The sequence below is a fragment of the Coregonus lavaretus genome, assembly GCF_964263955.1.
Source record: "Coregonus lavaretus genome assembly, chromosome: 29".
In the NCBI taxonomy this organism is placed as follows: Eukaryota; Metazoa; Chordata; class Actinopteri; order Salmoniformes; family Salmonidae; genus Coregonus; species Coregonus lavaretus.
The window spans coordinates 15,860,327-15,882,413 of NC_140016.1; the positions used below are offsets into that span (position 1 = coordinate 15,860,327).

General features: G+C 43.0%; 1 protein-coding gene across 1 annotated transcript; it reads right to left on the reverse strand.

Annotated features, from left to right (window-relative positions):
* Positions 1–106: 106 nt before the first annotated feature.
* LOC311105271 (alpha-1A adrenergic receptor-like) lies at positions 107–21,719 on the reverse strand. The gene is made up of 3 exons (XM_084147364.1): positions 20,377–21,719; positions 2,130–2,271; positions 107–1,924 (listed from the first exon to the last, which is right to left on the reverse strand). The coding sequence occupies exons 1-3, from the start codon at positions 21,356–21,358 to the stop codon at positions 1,510–1,512; spliced, it is 1,539 nt and encodes a 512-aa protein (XP_084003490.1). The 5' UTR covers positions 21,359–21,719; the 3' UTR covers positions 107–1,509.
* Between the last annotated feature and the right edge of the window lie 368 nt (positions 21,720–22,087).

The window sequence follows — 22,087 nt, forward strand, 5'->3', positions numbered from 1 at the left end:
CTACTAGATGTTTGTCCATATGATTACTACACAGGATAAACCAGGTTATACTTTATTTACCTACTAGATGTTTGTCCATATGATTACTACACAGGATAAACCAGGTTATACTTTATTTAAGCAAACACACCATAAAGTTTGTGATATTGACATTGAGTGATATTAACAGAAACATGATCATCTGTTCTTTACATGTAGCACCTTTCTCCGACTGACCACAGACCAAAAACAGTCACAGATCAGACCAACTGAAAGAGAAGGACCACAGACCCAGGAGACCAGAAACATTCACAGATCAGACCAACTGAAAGAGAAGGACCACAGACCCAGGAGACCAGAAACATTCACAGATCAGTCCAACTGAAAGAGAAGGACCACAGACCCAGGAGACCAGAAACATTCACAGATCAGACCAATTGAAAGAGAAGGACCACAGACCCAGTAGACAAGAAACATTCACAGATCAGACCAATGAATGACAGATTAGGGTGCAGTTCCACAGGTAGTCCCAGGGTAGCATAGTCTCTCCCAGTCCTAGGGCCAATACTGTGGCCTTTTATCAATTTGATTTGCTCATCTCCTGCATCCTCTCTCCTCCGTCCTCTCTCGCCTCCTTTTGAAAAAGGTCAAAGTTAATCAAGGAGAGTCGGCGAGGAGCGTGAACGTGGATGGAAATGCAGTTGCTTGAAATAAGACGCTCCTTTTCCACTCGCGCATCATTAGGCATATTATGTTTACAGGGGTGGATTCCCCAAACATGTGTAAAGCGCTCAAAACAAATTAAGTTAGTTGTGCAAGACATTTATAGATAAAACAATACGTAGCATATTGTTTTTAAACGTGTTCATTTTTTTATCCTCTGACAAAAAAAGCTTGTTCAAAGGGGGTGTGGCAGATTTAAAAACTATTCCGTGGTAGGATACACATGAGTATCCTTGATGAAAGATGGATCGAGGAGGGGAGGATACTCTTCCGTTCGGCCACTAATGAATTAACACACTCCTCGAACACTAAACCACATCCGTTTCCGGGTCACGGAGGAGAGGACGGAGGATGGTCTTTCGCCCAAACGAGAATCTCCCTGTATGTACAGCCTTGATACAGATGCATGCATTGGTATGCTATGGTCAAATCCATAATGTACAGTTCATGTGGTTTATCCCATTGCTTCACTATTGTCCTTGATCATGTCTCTGAGAAATACAGGACAGTTTCATCTGTAGTAGTTTCCCTCCGACAGTGGTAGTTCCATTGAACAGATGCTGGACTGATCCTGATGCTCATTAATGCCTGCTAACATACAGCAGAGATCACTGTAGTGCCATCTCCGCTCCTTCAACCATTTCCCATGCCAAAGATACAAAACCATTGACAGTTAATTTGACTTGACTTGAACCATTGACAGTGAATGGAACCATACATCACTCCCCCAAATCAGTCAGGTACTGAACATAAATACCCATCAGGAATAATTTAACAGCAACTGATGACTGTAAGACTCCCAGACAGTCAAACCTTATCCTCAGGTATGTCCCCTCCACGCTCCACACAGGGGAACGAGAACACCCCCTGGCTGGACTCCCTGTGAGACATCCCCCCCTGAGTCCCTCCACCCCCCACCCCCCCCCTCAGTGTCCCCAGCTGGCAGTCAGCAGGACTCCCAGGCAACAGAGAGGAGGGCCTGGAGGCGGCTGAGGCCCAGCAGGTGGAGAGGGTATCCCCTTCTGCGCAGGGCGGCAGGTAGCTGGGGCTGGGGCTGGCTGAGGAGGGCAGGGTGCGCTGGCTCCCGTTGAAGCAGGCAGAGTTCTTCCATGAGTGACCAGACTCTGCAGAGTTCTTCCGTGAGTGGCCAGAGGAGTTGAAGTGGGAGGTGCGGTAGTTGTAAGCCCGCCATCCTGGGCGTCTTCTATGGTGACACTGGCATCTGATGATGGGGAGGTGCGTGAACATTTTTAATTGAAAAACATTGTCCATTGAAATGTGTCTGTTGTTTCCACAGTTACAGACATAATGTACATACTCTAACATCATTTTACATCATTGGCCTAAGAAATATGAAAGACCAACTGGAAGATGCAGATGAATGAAGGAGTACAGTAATATGATAGGTAGTGAAGTAATAGACCAACCGGAGGATGCGTATGAAGGCCAGTTTGAACTCTCGGCTGTAGCAGGGGTAGATGATGGGGTTGAGACAGGAGTTGAAGTAGCCCAGCCAGAAGATCACCTTGAACAGCGTCTCAGGAGGACGGAAGTCTTGGTTGAAAGACCCTGGGGGAACAAGAACAGATAAAGGTTATACAGCTTTATATTGATCTGTATTTATCTGTGTTGATCTGTATTGATCTGTGTTCACTCTTCATAACATCAGCCTTTATATCAATGAAGTCAGTACATAAAGCTCCACACATCGGGCTTCTTCCTAAGCGCTCTAGTGTACTTCTATTTTTGTCCAATAGATGGCAGCATGCTGTAATAAAACCATGTGGTTCATGTTGGACCAAATCAGCTGGACATGTAAACTACCTCAGTGAAAGATAAATAACAGGGGACAAAAACAGCCCATTGAGGCCTATTGCAACATTGCCAGAAGACACAATAAAGGAGGGCAGTGATTCTAAACTAGATAACTATGATTTTTATGTCTTCTGACAACGACGCCACATTAGTCCCAGGTATGTGACTAGTGGACCTGGCTGGCGGATACCGGCCTAGCCACTTGGAATGGACACATAACAACACTAACAGGGCCTGGGATGACCCAACATTCTGAGGGAGGACAGATGTGTTCCAGACGAGATGCATCTCTTCAAAAAGAGGGCAGGAATTGTTATGTGTTCAAGGCTACATAGCATCGTCAACTTCGTCAAGTGCTTTCCACTTGCAATGTCAAATCTGCCCTGTCTCAGGTTGATGTCACTACAAATATTCCCAATGACACAGAGAGAGAGATGAAATGGGAGAGGGTGTGAGAGAGCATGATGAGAAGAAGAAGAAGAAGAAGAAGAAGAAGAAGAAGAAGAAGAAGAAGAAGAAGAAGAAGAAGAAGAAGAAGAAGAAGAAGAAGAAGAAGAAGAAGAAGAAGAAGAAATAGATGTGTTGCAGTATAAAGGATGTACATATGTTTTTTTATTAAATAACTGTTAAATAAAACACAACATTTATCAGTTGTCATGTGTTTTTACATGGTGCCAAAGTCAAGGGACAGCATTTACAACCACAATAAAATAATGACCCATGAGTGAAAAGCGAGACCACATGCATTTACCTACTAAATGTCGAAAACCTGGACTCATCAATTACAAACGTTCCATGCATTCCAACACCTAGCTAGTCAACAAGATTAGCATGGATTCTCATCAAACAAATGTATTCAGTAAAATAATGAGAGCAGCTAATCTGTGTTATGTTGTGTCACACTCCCCACTGCTACGGCCAAGCATCGCTGGTGAGAGGGAATCTCATAGGCTAATGATGTGAGAGTGGAAACTAGGAAGTCCGCCTTAGGAATGAAAACACTGAGTTATGAAACACATACAGGAAGTATGGAATAGCTGGACTGTTTATTTCTGTGTGTGTGTATGTGTGTGTGTGTGTGTGTGTGCATGTGTAGTGTGTTTGTGTGTGTGTGTGTGTGTGTGCCTGCCTCTGTGTGTGTGTTTGTGTGTGTGTGTGTGTGTTTGTGTGTGTGTGTGTGTGTGTGTGTGTGTGTGTGTGTGTGTGTGTGTGTGTGTGTGTGTGTGTGTGTGTGTGTGTGTGTGTGTGTGTGTGTGTGTGTCTGTATGATGTCTGTGTGTGTGTAAGCCGCACTTGGTCTCTGAGGAGATGAACGGCCCAAATTAATATCACATTCCTGGTAAGATTGTGGATGCCCTATAATCCCAAGCAATCGTGTGTGAAAGTTAGGACAAGTTAGGACATAATATCTGGAGAACAAGATATTGTTAACCTCTTCCAGGACACCAATATCAAGGCAAGAGCATCTGGTAGTGGTAACACCTGTCAACTGAAAGTGGTAACACCTGTCATCTGGTAGTGGTAACACTGTCATCTGGTAGTAGTGGTAACACTGTCATTTGGTAGTACTGGTAACAATGTCATCTGGTAGTAAGGTAACAGCTGTCATCTAAAAGTGGTAACACTGTCATCTGGCAGTGGTGATAACACTATCATCTGCGAGTAGTGGTAACAATGTAATCTGGTAGTATTGATAACATTGTAATCTGGTAGTAGTGGTAACAATGTCATCTGGTAGTAATGGTAACACTGTCATCTGCGAGTAGTGGTAACAATGTCATATGGTAGTACTGATAACACTGTCATCTGGTAGTAGTGGTAACAATGTCATCTGGTAGTACTGATAACACTGTCATCTGGTAGTAGTGGTAAAAAGTCATCTGGTAGTACTGGTAACACTATCATCTGGTAGTAATGGTAACACTGTCATCTGGTAGTGGTAACACTGTCATCTGGTAGTGGTAAAACTGTCATCTGGTAGTACTGGTAACAATGTCATCTGGTAGTAGTGGTAACAATGTCATCTGGTAGTACTGATAACACTGTCATCTGGTAGTAGTGGTAACAATGACATATGGTAGTATTGATAACACTGTCATCTAGTAGTAGTGGTAACAACGACATATGGTAGTATTGATAACACTGCCATCTGGTAGTAGTGGTAACAATGTTATCTGGTAGTACTGGCAACACTATCATCTGGTAGTACTGGTAACACTGTCATCTGGTAGTAGTGGTAAGAATGACATATGGTAGTATTGATAACACTGTCATCTGGTAGTAGTGGTAACAATGTTATCTGGTAGTACTGGCAACACTATCATCTGGTAGTACTGGTAACACTGTCATTTGGTAGTGGTAACACTTTCATCTGGTAGTACTAGTAACACTGCCATTTGGTAGTGGTAACACTTTCATCTGGTAGTACTAGTAACAATATCATCTGGTAGTACTGGTAACAATATCATCTGGAAGTGGTAACACTGTCATCTGGTAGTGATGATAACACTATAATCTGGTAGTAGTGGTAACAATGCCATCTGGTAGTACTGGTAACACTGTCATTTGGTAGTACTGATAACATTGTCATCTGGTAATACTGGTAACACTGTCATCTGGTAGTACTGGTAACACTGTCATCTGGTAATGGTAACACCTGTCAACTGTTAGTACTTGTAACACTGTCATCTGGTAGTGGTAACACCTGTCATCTTGTAGTATTGGTAACACTGTCATCTGGTAGAACTGGTAACAATATTGTCTGGTAGTACTGGCGAAACTGTAATCTGGTAGAACTTGTAACACTGTCATCTGGTAGTCAAAAGACTGTCCTCTGGTAGTACTGGTAACACTGTCATCTGGTAGGGGTAACACTGTCTTCTAGTCGTACACGTAACACTGTCATCTGGTAGTGGTAACACTGTCATCTGATATTGGTAACCCTGTCATCTAGTCATACGCGTAACACTGTCATCTGGTAGTACTGGTAACACTGTTATCTGGTAGTGGTAACACCTGCCATCTGGTAATACTGGTAACACTGTCATCTGGTAGTACTGTTAACACTATCATCTGATAGGACTGGTAACAATTCCATCTGGTAGTGGTAACACTGTCATCTGGTAGTGGTAAAACTGTCATATTGTAGTACTGGTAACACTGTCATCTGGAAGTAGTTGTAACACTGTCATCTAGTCGTTCACGTAACACTGTCATTTGGTAGTGGTAACAATTTCAACTGGTAGTAATGGTAACACTGTTATCTGGTAGTACTGGTAACACTGTCATCTGATAGTAGTGGTAACACTGTCATCTGGTATTACTGGTAACACTGTCATCTGGTATTACTGGTAACACTGTAATCTGATAGTAGTGGTGACACTGTCATCTGGTATTACTGGTATACTGTCATCTGGTATTACTGGTAACACTGTCATCTAGTAGTACTGGTAACAGTGTCATCTGGTAGTATTCTTAACACAGTCATCTGGTAGTACTGGTAACAACTGTCATCTGGTAGTAGTAACACTGTCAACTGGTAGTGGTAACACTGTCATCTGATAGTGGCAACTCTGTCATCTGGTATTACTGGTACCACAGTCATCTGGTAGTACTGGTAACAACTCTCATCTGGTAGTAGTAACACTGTCATCTGGTAGTGGTAACACTGTCATCTGGTAGTGGTAACACTGTCATCTGGTAGTGGTTACACTGTCATCTGGTGTGCACACTGCCCACAAAATGAGGTGGAAACTAAGCTGCAAAGATTTAGAAAACAAATCACATTTTAATGGGTGAAATACCACAGTGTGCCATCACAGCAGCAAGATTTGAGACCTGTTGCCACAAGAAAAGGGCAACCAATGAAGAACAAACACCATTGTAAATGCAACCCATATTTATGTAGATTTATTTTCCCTTTTGTACTTTAACTATTTGCACATCCTTACAACACTGTATATAGACATAATATTACATTTCAAATGTCTTTATTGTGAGTGTAATGTTTATTGTTTATTTTGTATTGTTTATTTCATTTTTGTTTATTATCTATTTCACTTGCTTTGGCAATGTAAACATATTTTCCCATTCCAATAAAGCCCTTTGAATTGAATTGAGAGAGATAGAGAGAGAGAGAAAGATTGAGAGAGAGAGAGATGGAGAGAGAGATGGACAGAAAGGGCGAGAGAGAGATAGAGAGAAGGAGACAGAGAGAGAGAGACAGAGAGAGACAGAGAGAGAGAGACAGACAGACAGAGCGAGACAGTGAGAGAGACAGACAGGCAGACAGACAGACAGACAGACAGACAGAGAAAGAAAGAGGGAGGTAAATGGGGGGAGAGAGGGAGGGATAGAAGTAGATAGTTTGGGGTTTAATGCCCAACCTATTCTGCACTTCAAGCAGTCCTACGCTGAATCAATTCTAGGTTACGTAAACCCATTTACTGTGGACATCTAAGGGTGAAAATAGCATTTGAAAATACAAGCCTGTAAACACTGTTTGATACATGTACTGTACAGGAGGCCAAGACACATACAGAGAACATTCTCCCTCTGTCTCTCTCTCGATCTCACAGATTGTCAGACCAAAACACACACACACTGAGATTATCCTAATTGCAAATGCATTGTGCCATCTGCGACTCAAGCCTCACAGTAAACAGTGCATACTTGCCGTCCCTGCCACAAACAGAGAGATTGGCTGAACCACAGAAAAACAAGCCCTCACTCATAATCAATGAAGAGGCCAAAATTCTCTCTCTCTCTCTCTCTCTCTCTCTCTCTCTCTCTCTCTCTCTCTCTCTCTCTCTCTCTCTCTCTCTCTCTCTCTCTCTCCTCTGCCTCCTTGGCCCGAGCTAAAGGTTTTGTGCCAAATAAAAGGAGCAGTGTACTGGGACTGAGGGGAGAGCCAGTGGGTACTGGGAAGCTTCACTTCCTCCAAAGAGCCAGGGAACCACAGATGGGCCGTTAGGCTGGTATGAGCCCGGGCCAACACAGCTGTGTTCCTATCTGCCTCTCCCTCAGGAGTGGGCCCTATATACACAGAGAGTCCCCTGGGGGCCACGACCATGGGTCAGTGCCTAGACCACAGTGCCTGGACCAATACACACAGCCACTGCGTCAACTCAACTCAACCCAACACACACAAACACACACACACGCATGTCCTTTGGATTGTTAAAGTTGCAATGGAGCCGTTTTTAGCTCAGTATCAAATCATTTCTGGGTAACAATTAAAATGGTCAAAAAGAAACAAAAATAGCTTCTTAGCAAAGAGCAATTTCTCAAGCAAGAATTTAGCTAAGACTGTCTGTGTGATGCGTGTGATAGAAGGAGTCAGGCGCAGGAGAGTAATACGCCTCCAAAAGTGTATTCCGTCGATAAACAGTTGCGCAAGCATGCGACAACAACACTCAGGCACAGGGGAAATATCTACCCTGGCAACAACAAGGTAAGGGTAGCTCGAACGAGCTACACACAGCTCACAACAAACAAACACCCACACAGACAAGGAAGCAGAGGGAACACTTATACAATGGCTAATTGGGGATACGGACCAGGTGTGTGTGATATATTAGACAAGACAAGTGGAGTGATGATAAATGGATCGGCAGCAGCTAGTAAGCCAGTGACGACGAACGCCGAAACCTGCCCGAACAAGGAGGGGAGGCAGCCTCGGCGGAAGTTGTGACAGTCTGGGAGCGGTCTGAGTGGGAAGGGGAAAACTGATAACTAGCTGTTATTGGCAGATAGATTTGGAACTCTCTTTCTTATTGGTCTATTAACTATATATACCACCAAAACATACACACATCATACAGCTCTTACAATAAAAGGGCATTATCATCATTTTCACAATTTCACAGTATTATTCCAACCTCCTAGTGTGGAAATATACAGTGCATTCGGAAAGTATTCAGACCCCTTGACTTTTTCCACATTTTGTTATGTTACAGCCTTATTCTAAAATGGATTAAATAAAATAAAATCCTCATCAATCTACACACAATTTCCCGATAATGACAAAGCGAAAACAGGTTTCTACCGTCCTGTAGGAAGGTGAACCTTCGCCACAGTCTGAGGTCCTGAGAGCTCTGGAGAAGGTTTTAATTAAGGATCTCTCTGTACTTTTCTCCGTTCATCTTTCCCTCGATCCTGACTAGTCTCCCAGTCCCTGCCACTGAAAAACATCCCCACAACATGATGTGCCACCACTATGATTCACCGTAGGGATGGTGCCAGGTTTCCTCCAGATATGATGCTTGACATTCAGGCCAACAAGTTCAATATTTGTTTCATCAGACCAGAGAATCTTGTTTCTCATGGTCTGAGAGTCCTTTAGGTGCCTTTTGGTAAACTCCAAGCTGGCTGTCATGTGCCTTTTACTGAGGAGTGGCTTCCGTCTGGCCGCTCTACCATAAAGGCCTGATTGGTAGAGTGCTGCAGAAATGGTTGTCCTTCTAGAAGGTTATCTAATCTCCACAGAGGAACTATGGTGCTGTGTCAGAGTGACCATCTGGTTCTTGGTCACCTCCCTGACCAAAGCCCTTCTCCCCCGATTGCGCAGTTTGGCTGGGCGTCCGGCTGTAGGAAGAGTCTTGGTGGTTCCAAACTTCTTCCATTTAAGAATGATGGAGGCCACCGTGTTCTTGGGGACTTTCAATGCTGCAGACATTTTTTTGTACTCTTTCCCAGATCTGTGCCTCGGCACAATCCTGTCTCGGAGCTCCATGGACAATTCCTTTATCCTCATGGCTTGGTTTTTGCTCTGACATGCACTGTCAACTGTGGGACCTTATATAGACAGGTGTGTGCCTTTCCAAATAATTTCCTATCTATTTAATTTACTCCAGGTGGACTCCAATCAAGTTGTAGAAACATCTCAAGGATGATCAATGGAAACAGGATGCACCTGAGCTCAATTTCGAGTCTCATAGCAAAGGGTCTGAATACTTATGTAAATAAGGTATTTCTGTTTTTTATCTTTAATAAGTTAGCAAACATTTCTAAAAACCTGTTTTCACTTTGTCATGATGGGGTATTGTGTGTAGATTGATGAGGGAAAAAATAATTTAATCAATTTTAGAATAAGGTTGTAATGTAACAAAATGTGGAAAAAGTCAAGGGGTCTGAATACTTTCCGAATGCACTGTATATAGAAAACACAGGAAAATTATATTTTGGACTGCATTGGGCTATAACACCAGTAAATCTGTGTACATGAGCAATAATCTTTAATTGTATTTGACACACACAGAGTTTTAGAGAGGGTAGTGGAAAAGTAACACAGCAGGATAGAAACTGGCAGAGCTTTTCCTGCATGCTTGTTCAGGAGGTCCTTTGTGATCTTTAGCTTTGAAAGCTATGTGTATTATTGTAGGTTGTTTGTGTGTTTGTGCTACGCTTTGTGTGTATTGCACTTTGTTGTACAGTATCCTCTTGCCAGTGTTTATATTGAATTCCTATACATAACTGTCAGTATAAACTGCCAACTGTTTGGCAAGGATGTAGTCAGTGTCCGGTAGTATGTGAAAGACAATGGGGTGGGGGAAGATCTGAGGGAGAACTATTGTTTCTCCTCTGATCTGATCACATCCACTGAAAACAGTGTTTGCACCTCCTTCCTGCAGACAAACAACAATCACTCACACATTACTTTACACATTATTTTACACATGGAACAAAACGTTTAATTTGTTTTGTATTCTCTGTGTATTTTTATTTTCTGGTGTGTTCCCTCTGTGTAATTTGTTGTTGTAAGATGCTCCCTTCCTAAGGAGACCTTGGTCTCAATGGGACTTCCTGTTAAAATAAAGGTAAAATAAATCAAACATTACACAGGGTAAGAAACAACAGGAGCGTCTGCAGGAACGTCCTAAGGAAGCAAGGCATCCTGTTATTCTCACTTACTGTGTGTTTGATTCCTTTATGAACACACACACGTGCAAAGAGGTGTCTAAGATCAGCAGAAGAGAAAATCACATACTCAGACTGGAATGATAGAATGTCCCTTAGGTATGTACAGTAAGATGTATCTGGTGTTATAAAAACTTGGTTTCTTGGTGACATAGCCTACATACATATGTGATGCACGATGTAAGCGGAGGGAAAGTGTTATTGCTTTAAATGAAAGACATGGAATGAAGCTATTATTGGTAAGTTCAATTGATGTCCCTGCGGCCTTGCTTTAGTGCCCTTGTCCAGTGGTCCACAGCAGCTTTGTCACAGGACTCGTCTGCCATCCCCTCTACCTCAGCATCACTCCTCTCACACTCATTATTCTTCCCCTCCAAACACCAATTCAATCACCCCCAGAGCACAGGGGCCAGCGAACTCACTGCGTAAGCACAACATGGATGCACACAGATGGAGACGTACACGCATTGAGACACATCGAGATACACACACAGCCCCACCGCCTCAATCACACACGAACACACAACACAGCCTGACACAAACATTCTTCTGTTTGAACATTCTTCTGTCACGTTTGGACATGCTGCCTTCACCATTTGATAAATGAGAAGCCTTTAGTGCTGGGCGTTAATATAATGGGTTAGGGGTTAAAGTGGCCAGAAAAATGTGTGCAGAGAAAATAACACAATTATCCCCTGAGTACTAATGATTTGTCACTGACTGGCTGAGATGAGAGATGACAGAGAGACAGCATTTAGATGTGACTTCCTCCATAGGATGACAATGCCTCCATCCACATGGCACGAGTGGTCACTAAATGGTTTAATGAGCATGAAAACATTGTAAACCATATGCGATGGCCGTCTCAGTCATCACATCTCAACCCAATTGAACACATATGGGAGATTCTGGAGCGGCACCTGAGACAGCTTTTTCCACCACCACCAACAAAACACCAAATGATGGAATTTCTCATGGAAGAATGGTGTCGCATCCCTCCAATAGAGTTCCAGACAAATGTTCAATGCCAAGGTGCATTGAAGCTATTCCGGGCTCATGGTGGCCCAACGCCCTATTAAGACACTTTATGTTCGTGTTTCCATTATTTTGGCAGTTACCTGTATATTGAATGTATATTCGTTGATAGAGGCTAATGGATTTTGTGCCCTCTGGGACGGCAATGTTACAGGTAAAGCTCTGAACCTCATTCTCATTCTATTGAGATAAAATTTGACATATTGGTTTACTGTAATTGTTGAAGGATGGGTGTTTCTTTGGGAATAACACATTATCTCCATGAGAAAGTTCAGTTCAGTGAGCAGGTCTGATAGAGCATGAATCCTACAGGTTATATAGCTGTGTGTCTGACACACATAGAGATGAATACTGACACCTGTGTATCCTCTCAGGAAGGGATTAACACTGGGCTACTGGTTGCCCATGTCAGTGACCTTCATTAGTCAGTGTGTGTGTGTGTGTGTGTGTGTGTTTGTGTGTGTGTGCGCGTCCATCTATTTTGTGCTTTGAAGTGAGGCCGCTGACCCCTATGAGCCATAGTTACCCTAAACATCCACGCTAGAAAAAAGACCCTCGGGGCACCTGGCATGGAGCAGCTTGGAGCACAGCCAGCCATCACTCTAGTTACATTACATAGACCACAGACTAGTGATTACAGTGGTTGGGTGTAGTGAGCGGCTCACAGGAAATCCCCCTTAGTGGGTGGAAGTAGGCTGATGAGGGCAGTGGGAGCGGAGCTGTGCTGGGAGGGAGAGGATGTGTGTTGTGTGTGTGTGTGTGCATGTGTGTGTGTGCATGCATGTGTGTGTGTGCATGCGTGTGTGTGTGTGTGTGTGTGTGTGTGTGTGTGTGTGTGTGTGTGTGTGTGTGTGTGTGTGTGTGTGTGTGTGTGTGTGTGTGTGTGTGTGTGTGTGTGTGTGTGTGTGTGTGTGTGTGTGTGTTGATGGAGCTTGTGTGTTTCTGCTCCTATCAGGCTACAATTACTGGGGTTTAGAAGTTGAGCCAATGAGCCAGACAGTTAAGCTCAGAAGAGCAGCAGGGGATTATTATTTAAAAAACGATAACCATCCCTTAATCCCTCCATTTACAGACTATAGGATAGGGAGAATAGATGGGTGAGGATAAGCCTACGGGATTGTCATAATAGAGGAGGAGTCGAGAAGATGTAGAGTATTCCATTGTATAGTGTGGGTGTGTAAACAATATGGATGGATGTGGTCCACTGTTCGTACCGTATCTATGCTTGGATTCACAACTTTTGCAGCTCACCTTAAATTAGCCCCTAAGGTTAAACAAGGTTGTACTGTTAAGTAACATGATGCACTGTATCGTACTGGGCCCTAATAATCAGGATATTAGTCTTGTGGTTATCCATTGATTGGTCTTAAATAAACATTCCAGAGTTGTCCACATTCTTACGTCCCCCTCCTCCCTTTCCAAAGAACCCTCAGGATCAACAGAACACAACTCCACAATGTTCCCAGAATGTTCCCAGACTTCCGTGCTTCTGTTATCTAATTAAATGTTCCTTGCAGCGGTCGGAGGAATCTCCTGTCTGCTGTCCGACCTTGTTTAGTGACCAGCAACCTCATCCCGGATAGGAACGCATAATGTGTGTGTCTGTGTGTGTATGTGCGTGCGTGCGTGTTTGTGTGTGTGTGTTTGTGTAGCAGCGGGGGGGGGGGGGGGGGGCGTAAAGGCACACTCATAGCGAAGCGAACGAGATAGATGGGAGGTGTTGAATGGAGCTGAAGGATGGGACTAATAACAACTAACAACAAATAATAACAAGATAACTAATAATGTTAGCATACTGTGTCCACAATAAGTATATAGGTTGTAGGTTGGGAGCTTTTGTGAACGAGCACAGTTAGAAAGATATGGCATATAGAAGCAAACCGGATGGACATCATGAAAATGATCAGAGAGGTTGAGAGTAGAAGAAGTTCAGGAGAAAAAACAAACAAAATATAATTATTGTAAAATTGACTGTGTCCATAAAATGTAGATAGTAAGTATAAGCTGGAAGTAGAGGCCTAAGCATTGTTGTTCACTAGTTTACTCCAAGTAGGGAAAGGGTGGCGGGGTTGGAAAGTAATAAAGGGGCATATATATATATATATATATTTTTTTTTTTAAGGATATGTATGTGTGTGTGTATGTATGTGTGTGTGTATGTATGTGTGTGTGTATGTGTGTATATGTGTATATATATATATGTGTATATGTATGTATATGTATGTGTATGTATATATATATATATATATATATATATGTGTATGTGTATGTGTATGTGTATGTGTATGTGTATGTGTATGTGTATGTGTATGTGTATATATATATATATATATATATATATATATATATATATATATATATATATATAAACATGGGGGATTGGAAGTGATACAGACAATTACATTGATGGAAGTTACAATCAATCTGATATATTAAACTGATCTACCCCTGACGAACACCAAAACGAACAAAAACGTCACAAAATGTACTCATAAAATATGCGCAAACTGTTTCGACTGGGAAGCATGCGACAGGATTAAGGTAAGGTCCTGTCAAAAAGCACGTTTCCATATGGCTGCAGTAATTATAGGCGCATTGGTTGGCTCGACTATAGTATGCATTGGTTGAAGCTCAATGTTAAATTTAAATCTCCTTATTATATCTAAGCCAATATGAAACAAATGTCAGTGGTCCTCTGTAGCTCAGCTGGTAGAGCACGGCGCTTGTAACGCCAAGGTAGTGGGTTCGAACCCTGGGACCACCCATACACAAAAAAAAATGTATGCACGCATGACTGTAAGTCGCTTTGGATAAAAGCGTCTGCTAAATGGCATATTATTATTATTATGTCAATGAAAATTCACAAATCAACTTGATTGGAGGTACACAACACACCGAGAACCACTATAACGGATTTCTGACAGGGTCGTTATTATTAGGGTCGTCAGCCAATTTTTGGAGGGAGTTGTATTACGGTTTAACCGGGCAATGGCCATCACGCCATCGAGCGAAAGTGGGGAGGAACATCCTTCTCAAATCAAACAGTCTTCTGCGTCAAACAGTAACAAGGCAGCATGGTGCATCGTCTAGAAGCATACAATCTATATTCCATAAAATAAATGTTTGAATTTTCAAACTAGTTTTCATTAGGAAGGCAGATAAAGCGTTTTTATCAAAAGCAATCACTTCTGCATGTGAAAACAGCATCCTACTCATGTGGTCCTCTGTAGCTCAATTGGTAGAGCATGGCACTTGTAACGCCAGGGTAGTGAGTTCGATCCCCTATACCACCCATACGTAACAATGTATACACACATGACTGTAAGTCGCTTTGGATAAAAGCGTCTGCTAAATGGCATATTTAATTATTATTATTATCACTCCTGCTTGACCACACCACTTTCGTTTTGAGCCGACTTCGCCGTCCTCGGCCAGAGCGGGGCACCTGGTTCACGCCCAGGTGGCAGCCCAGTACCAAAAATAAATGCAATCACTTTTCACCCAGTAACCTGGGCCAAATAAAGGAACCCCCTCATTCTTGCTTGCGTGATCTGTGAACAGTCAAAATAAGCCAGAAAAATAAACGTTCAATCAGTACTGAGTGAATGAACAATAAAACAATTTAGGAATGATCGTGGCTGTCATCACCAGACTGTCCATTTAAATGGAGTGTCAAGTTAACTTATCTATAACAGGGTTTGTAGCGTAACGGTTAGTGTCATCGCCCTGGGATTCGAAAGTCCTTGGTTTGCCTACCGGAGGGGATATTTGGAGCAATTATTTTTTGTGTTTAGTTTTTGACACCCCCGCCCTTTCCCGACACACACATACACGGTGTGTCCTTATTTAAATTATTATGTGTTTCTTAAAAGAGCCTTTGGGTTGGTTGGGCATCTTTAGGTGGCAACGGATGAAGCGTGACGTGCACTAGTACTAGTGCGCGTGATTTGCTACTATGGAGGAGAGAACCGTGGAGACACCAGCTCTCAAACTCTCAAGGAAGTTGTTGTTGCCCTCATCCATCAGATGCACCGCCATCCCAACGGTACATCCCATGGACACACTGCTTAATGGCAGGGTGGTGGATTGTGGGCATGCCCCTGTCCCATAGAAATGTGTAAACCAGCTGATTAATTTAGCACCAGGCCATCTCTATGGGAATATTTCTGTCATTTGAGAAGCTAAGAAATGTGTCAAGCTGGCCCATGTGGAGCTGACAACCAACTTCCACACATTCATATGCACACAGTAGGCTAGCCTACATCACACACTATCAGTAGCACTTATGTATGTTTTCATATTTATACTGCCATTTATAAATGTGGGAATGTGTGCTCTATTACTTGAGTTGGACAGCTGGGTACAGCATTACTAACAACATTTGTAGCTAAAGGATTTAGAGTGAGAACGTTATAGACACACAAACATCATACCCCCAAGACTATGGAGGACTAAAAGTGCCACAATTAAATGAATAAATACACCATTAAATAATTACTTAAATGTGTCAATAATTAATTAAAATTAGAATTAAATACATAAATGTGTTATTAAATGTATCATTAATTAATTCAAATACCGATTCATTTTATGTAAAATACATATATAATTATTTCACTATTTACATTTACATTTCATGATCCTGCATTGCAGTGATTCATGAATTACTTAAAACTGTCAAACTGACCCATCAAAGTCAGTGGGCGGGGCTAACGCGAATCTAGTCTGATCCATTGCTTTGGTCTGAAGTAGAGTAGGCCAACCTGGATAGAGACAATGGAGGATCTCCGTGAACTTTCCAGGGAGTTGGTTAGAGACATTTTAAACTTAGCAGAGGATGTAGAAGCAGGACCTGCTGACATTATCCGGAATTGATTTGTCTTGGCTTGATGCAGAGGGTAACCAATCAGGCGTTAGGTTCCGCCTACCAACTTTTGATGGGTCAGTTTGACAGTTTTAAGTAATTCAGGAAGCACTCCAACGCAGGACCATGAAATGTAAATGTAAATAGTGAAATTATTATATATGTATTTTACATAAAATGAATCGGTATTTGAATTAATTAATGACACATTTAATAACACATTTATGTATTTAATTCTAATTTTAATTAATTAATGACACATTTAAGTAATTATTTAATGGTGTATTTATTTATTTAATTGTGGCACTTTTAGTCCTCCATACAAGACATGCTAACCTCTCACCATTACAATAACAGGGGAGGTTAGCATGTCTTGGTGGTATGATATTTGTGCCTCTGTAACTTTCTCGCTCATCGTTATTCACAATTTATTCAGGATTATTTGTAAACATGGTAGAATCCACATTAATGTAGAAGTGTTTAGAAACATATTCTATACCTATTTACAATACAAATGACACAATACATTATTTACCATTCATTTCTATTGGGCACAAAATAATCTGAAACACAACCAAAACGAACAGCAAATGCATCCAGCAAGTTTGTAGAGTCACAAGCTTGATGTAGTCATTCCGTGCTAGGAATATGGGACCAGATAATACACTTTTGACTACTTTAGTACACATATAAGTGAATTTGTCCCAATACTTTTGGTCCCCTAAAATGGGGGGACTACGTACAAAAAGTTATGTAATTTCTAAACGGTTCACCTGATATGGATGAAAATACCCTCAAATAGCCTTTAACCTCATAGCCATTGTATCATTTCAAATCCAAAGTGCTGGAGTACAGAGCCAAAACAACAACAGAAATATGTCACTGTCCCTATACTTTTGAAGCTCACTGTATGTATTCATAAAAGTGTTTTGTACTTGTTCAATGACTGTATTTTACAGGTGTTTCTCAGCAGTTTGTCATTTGTCACAGTGTTTGTATCAAGAGTTACCAAAATTGCTATTGACGAGCCACAGGGTTATGTAGCCATTTTTGTTTAAGCCTACCACACCTGATTCTACTACTTAGCTGTTCATCAAGACCTCAGCTGTTCATCAAGACCTCAACTGTTCATCGAGACCTTAGCTGTTCATATTTTAACAGCAGGACACTGTAAAGTCCATTATCCTGTGACATTTGTGGTGATCGTAGAGCAAAATGGAGAACACCTTCGTGTTTGTGAGAGTCTCATCTTTCCATAGAGTGGTCATATTCGGCCAAACCGTTCGGACGCTACAGACGTTTTCGTGAGAAGTACGATTTTTCATGGTCTGACAAACATCGCTGTAGCTCGGTCACCTTCCACCGCAGATGAGGAAGGCTGACATAGGCGGATGGGGTGGATTGAGACGCAGCCCATGCAGATATCTCTAGCTTAAACTGACGGATTTTGATGGGGATTTTTTTGTTATGTTACTTAGATTGACGCAAGGTTAAGGATTGCTACCTAGTCATTTGACAGAGGTAATGAACTGTCCATTGACCAGCACAGCAATTGATAAAATAGGACCATGTTTGAAAAACAAGTGGTTCTGAGCTTATGTCAATATTACACAGGTACACAATGTGGTGCTCAGACCAATTCCTACTTCTCACTTAAAACATCATTTTTTGTTTTTAATAAACAAATAGTTCTAGTCGAAGCTAGGACAGCAGCCTCCTAATATGCGCACTACGGATCAGTACTTCCTGATAAGCACAAACTCCTGCACAATTCAAGTTATCTACATTCTTTGTAATGACTGGAGATCTGCATGCTCTGGTTTAGTGCATGCATTCACAACTGTCCCAAGTCAATCCACAGTGGTGGAAAAAGTACTCAATTTTCATACTTGAGTAAAATTAAAGATACCGTAATAGAAAATGACTCAAGTCAAAGTTAAATTCACCCAGTAAAATACTACTTGAATAAAGGTCTAAAAGTATCTGGGTTTTAAATATACTTAAGTACAGTGGTGGAAAAAATATTCAATTTTCATAATGTTACTGGAGGAAAAGTACATTCTTTATATTAAGCAAACCAGACAGCCTGATTTTGTTGTTGTTGGTCAAGACACCCAGTGGCACACTCCAACACTCAGACATAATTTACAAACGCAGTATTTGTGTTTAGTGAGTGCGCCAGATCAGAGGCAGTAGTGATGACAACACGTTATATGGATAGGTGCGTGAATTGGGCCATATTGCTGTCCTGCCTGAGCATTCGAAATGTAACGAGTACTCTTGGGTGTAAGGAGAAATTTATGGGAGTAAAAAGTACATATTTTCTTTAGTAGTAAAAGTAAAAGTTAACTACTTTAAATATTTGTACTTAGTTATTTTACACGACTGCCAATGCATGTATCAGGAGTTTTAGTGATTGACTGCTTCTGGTTTATTAGGGGTTATAAAAGATAGCTGACACAGTACATTACCATACTGGACCTGACCTCTTGGAGAGAGAGGCACAGAGAAGGGGAACTCCACTCTTTTCAGAGGTCTCCTCTGAAAACAACAGCAGTAAATAATGATCTATGTTTTCTTGGCCTCCTTTCTTAGCCTCCCCTCGTCTATCTGCACTGCTCTGTCCCTCGCCACAATGTGCCCGCAGCACGAGTCTCTTCTCCACAATATATATTGTTTCATTTCCTCTAGATGTTGTCTCTACAGCCGTGATGGTGGCGGTGGGCCCTTTACTGCTGTCAGTCCCAGTGGAGTCTGGCTTGGGCCCCTACAGGCCCCCACCGGCCCCCAACTGGTCCCTCTAGACTCCACTAGCCCCTACCACCCCCACTGGTCCCTCTAGACTCCACTAGCCCCTACCACCCCCACTGGTCCCTCTAGACTCCACTAGCCCCTACCGGCCCCCAACTGGTCCCTCTAGACTCCACTAGCCCCTACCACCCCCACTGGTCCCTCTAGACTCCACTAGCCCCTACCGGCCCCCAACTGGTCCCTCTAGACTCCACTAGCCCCTACCACCCCCACTGGTCCCTCTAGACTCCACTAGCCCCTACCGGCCCCCAACTGGTCCCTCTAGACTCCACTAGCCCCTACCACCCCCACTGGTCCCTCTAGACTCCACTAGCCCCTACCACCCCCACTGGTCCCTCTAGACTCCACTAGCCACTACCACCCCCACTGGTCCCTCTAGACTCCACTAGCCCCTACTGGCCCTGGGGCTGAGGATCAACAGACCAGATAAGAGAGGGGCCCAGGCAGCTCAGGTCAGACCAGCGTAATATGTGGGGTTTCCTTGACCATATTACTCCGGCTCAGGAAAACCTCCTAGGACCTAGTAATATGATTAAGGAATTATGTTCCATACCTCTGAGCATGATGTCTTACAGCTGGTTAAGTTCACCCTGACACAGTGACACCAATAGCCTGGGTATTAGTCTCTGCTATTGACAACTGGTTGTTGTTTGGCAAGGTAGTAGACCCCCACTACAGTATAATAAAGTCCACTATGCCACACACATTGTCTGCGTCCCAAAATACTTTTGACCAGGGTCCACAGGGCTTTGGTCAAAAGTAGTTCACTATAGGGAATAGGGTGTCATTTGGGACGCAGGCATCATGCTGATAAATCATGGCAGTAAATTAATGGGTGCATATTATCATATATGCCATTGTCTGCATCAGTGCCAACTTTCTGGAGATGGGATTTATGGGACAGTTCTCTATGAATGGGACCCAAGGGCCACTTAGATTTACTTCCAGATATTAATGAAAAATCTTCTCAGACACTTTTCAGCAGTTTGCTTGCGAAATGTAATATGGCACCAAAATGTATATACATTTACCATAATAGGTATATTATCACATATTGAGGGTTGTTTTAATTGTAGGCTATAGTATCATAATATTATGATTATTATCATTGTTTCATTCAACTGCTGGACTGCTGTGTCAAATAATCATATCGATCAAGATAGTTTTCTGTAATAGGCGTACTTGGATATTCGTTTGGAAAAGGGTAAATAAATATGGAAAAATATACCTACCAATGGGTAAGGCTAGGAAGAACGGCAGCCAACAAAGCGTAAACATGCCAACCACGACCCCCAAAGTTTTTGCTGCTTTCTTCTCCCGGGAGAATTTCAGAAGTTTCACTGCCAGGGAGCTCCTCGCCTGCGTCACGCGGCCCTTGCCAGTGCCTCCGCCTGTCTCATCCTGCAACTGGGATCCCCTATGGATCCTGAGCGTGAGCTCGCTCGTGTTCATCCTCTCCCTCATCACCCCGGCCTCCAAGTTCTTGGTGGTCCGTTTGGCAACTACATAAACCCTAAAATACATGGACAAGATAACAACCAGCGGTATATAGAAGGACCCGAGGGAGGAGAAGAGTGCATAAAACGGTTCCTCGGTGATGAGGCACACCGTGTCGTCCGGCGATGGAGGCTGCTTCCACCCAAGGAGGGGTCCAATGGAGATGACCACCGAGAGCACCCACACCCCGAGCATGGCCAGAAGTGCCCGCTTCTCGGTCACTATGCTTGGGTACTGCAGCGGGTGGCTCACCCCAATGTAACGGTCGATTGAAATTACGCACAGGCTCATAATGGACGCGGTGCAGCACAGAACATCTACCGCCGCCCAGATGTCACAGAAGATCCTGCCGAACACCCAGTAGTTGAGGATCTCCAGGGTGGCAGACACCGGCAGCACGGTGGTACCCAGCAGCAGGTCAGCGATGGCCAGGTTGATAATGAAGTAGTTGGTCGGGGTCCGCAGGTGCCTGTTGGTCACCACCGCCAGGATGACGAGGATGTTGCCCACGATGGCGAACACGATGAAAGCCCCAAGGACCAAGCCAAGCGGGATGGCACGGGTAAGATCCACTTCACCGATCTCAGTCCCGTTGCCAGTGGAGTTTGTGGAGTTGACAGGCGACTCTGACAGCCACGGTGTCCCCACTTTCCCACCTTGAAATTCCAAATAGGAACCATTTCCCCATAAATTGGCATGGTCAGTGCTCAGATTCATTTTGACTAAAGAGGTCCTCCATAGCAGGTTTCTAATCACATGGAGCTGTAGAAAAAGAAAATGAGCAACACCTAAATAAATCTACGCTGCTCGACTAAGTGTTGTTAGGCTACATTGTTAATGGAGAGGTTATCAAGGATTACAATTCCATTTCCAAGCCGGTGCATTTTCATAACGTCCCACTCAGTTACAAAACCAATTGGGTGAAATTTTATCAATAAAGGTCTTGTCACATCCGTCCAATTGCAGTGCAGTTGTCTCTCTCTGTCTTCTCTGGGAACTGTCTGCATGAAAAGTACCGAGCAGACAGCAGTCCCCCCTGTGCCTCCTGTCAAACCTCACTGCTCGGCGCGCTGCACTGTATGTGCTTCAGCAGCTCTCTCCTTAATGCAGCCTGACTGTATGAATGGGTAGAGAGATATACGGCCAAACAGAAGAGACGTACTATATATGACGCAAACGCCCAAGAATAACTGCACTAGGAAAATGTCTGTGGCAGCACAGAAAACGCATGGATTTCTGTGTTGGTTTTGTGGCGAGGTTTATGCATGCAACTCTTTCATGAGTCGGGCGGGGAGTGGACTAGTGGCTATGCTGTCATTGATGTATGTTTTCAGAAGAGTAGATTAGATTGTTGTTTTGGGAGCTTAGTCTATAGGCTACTATGTTATGCATGATGTGGGCAGGGGTTAAAATAGGATTTTCTGGTGGAAAAATGCTTTTCCATAT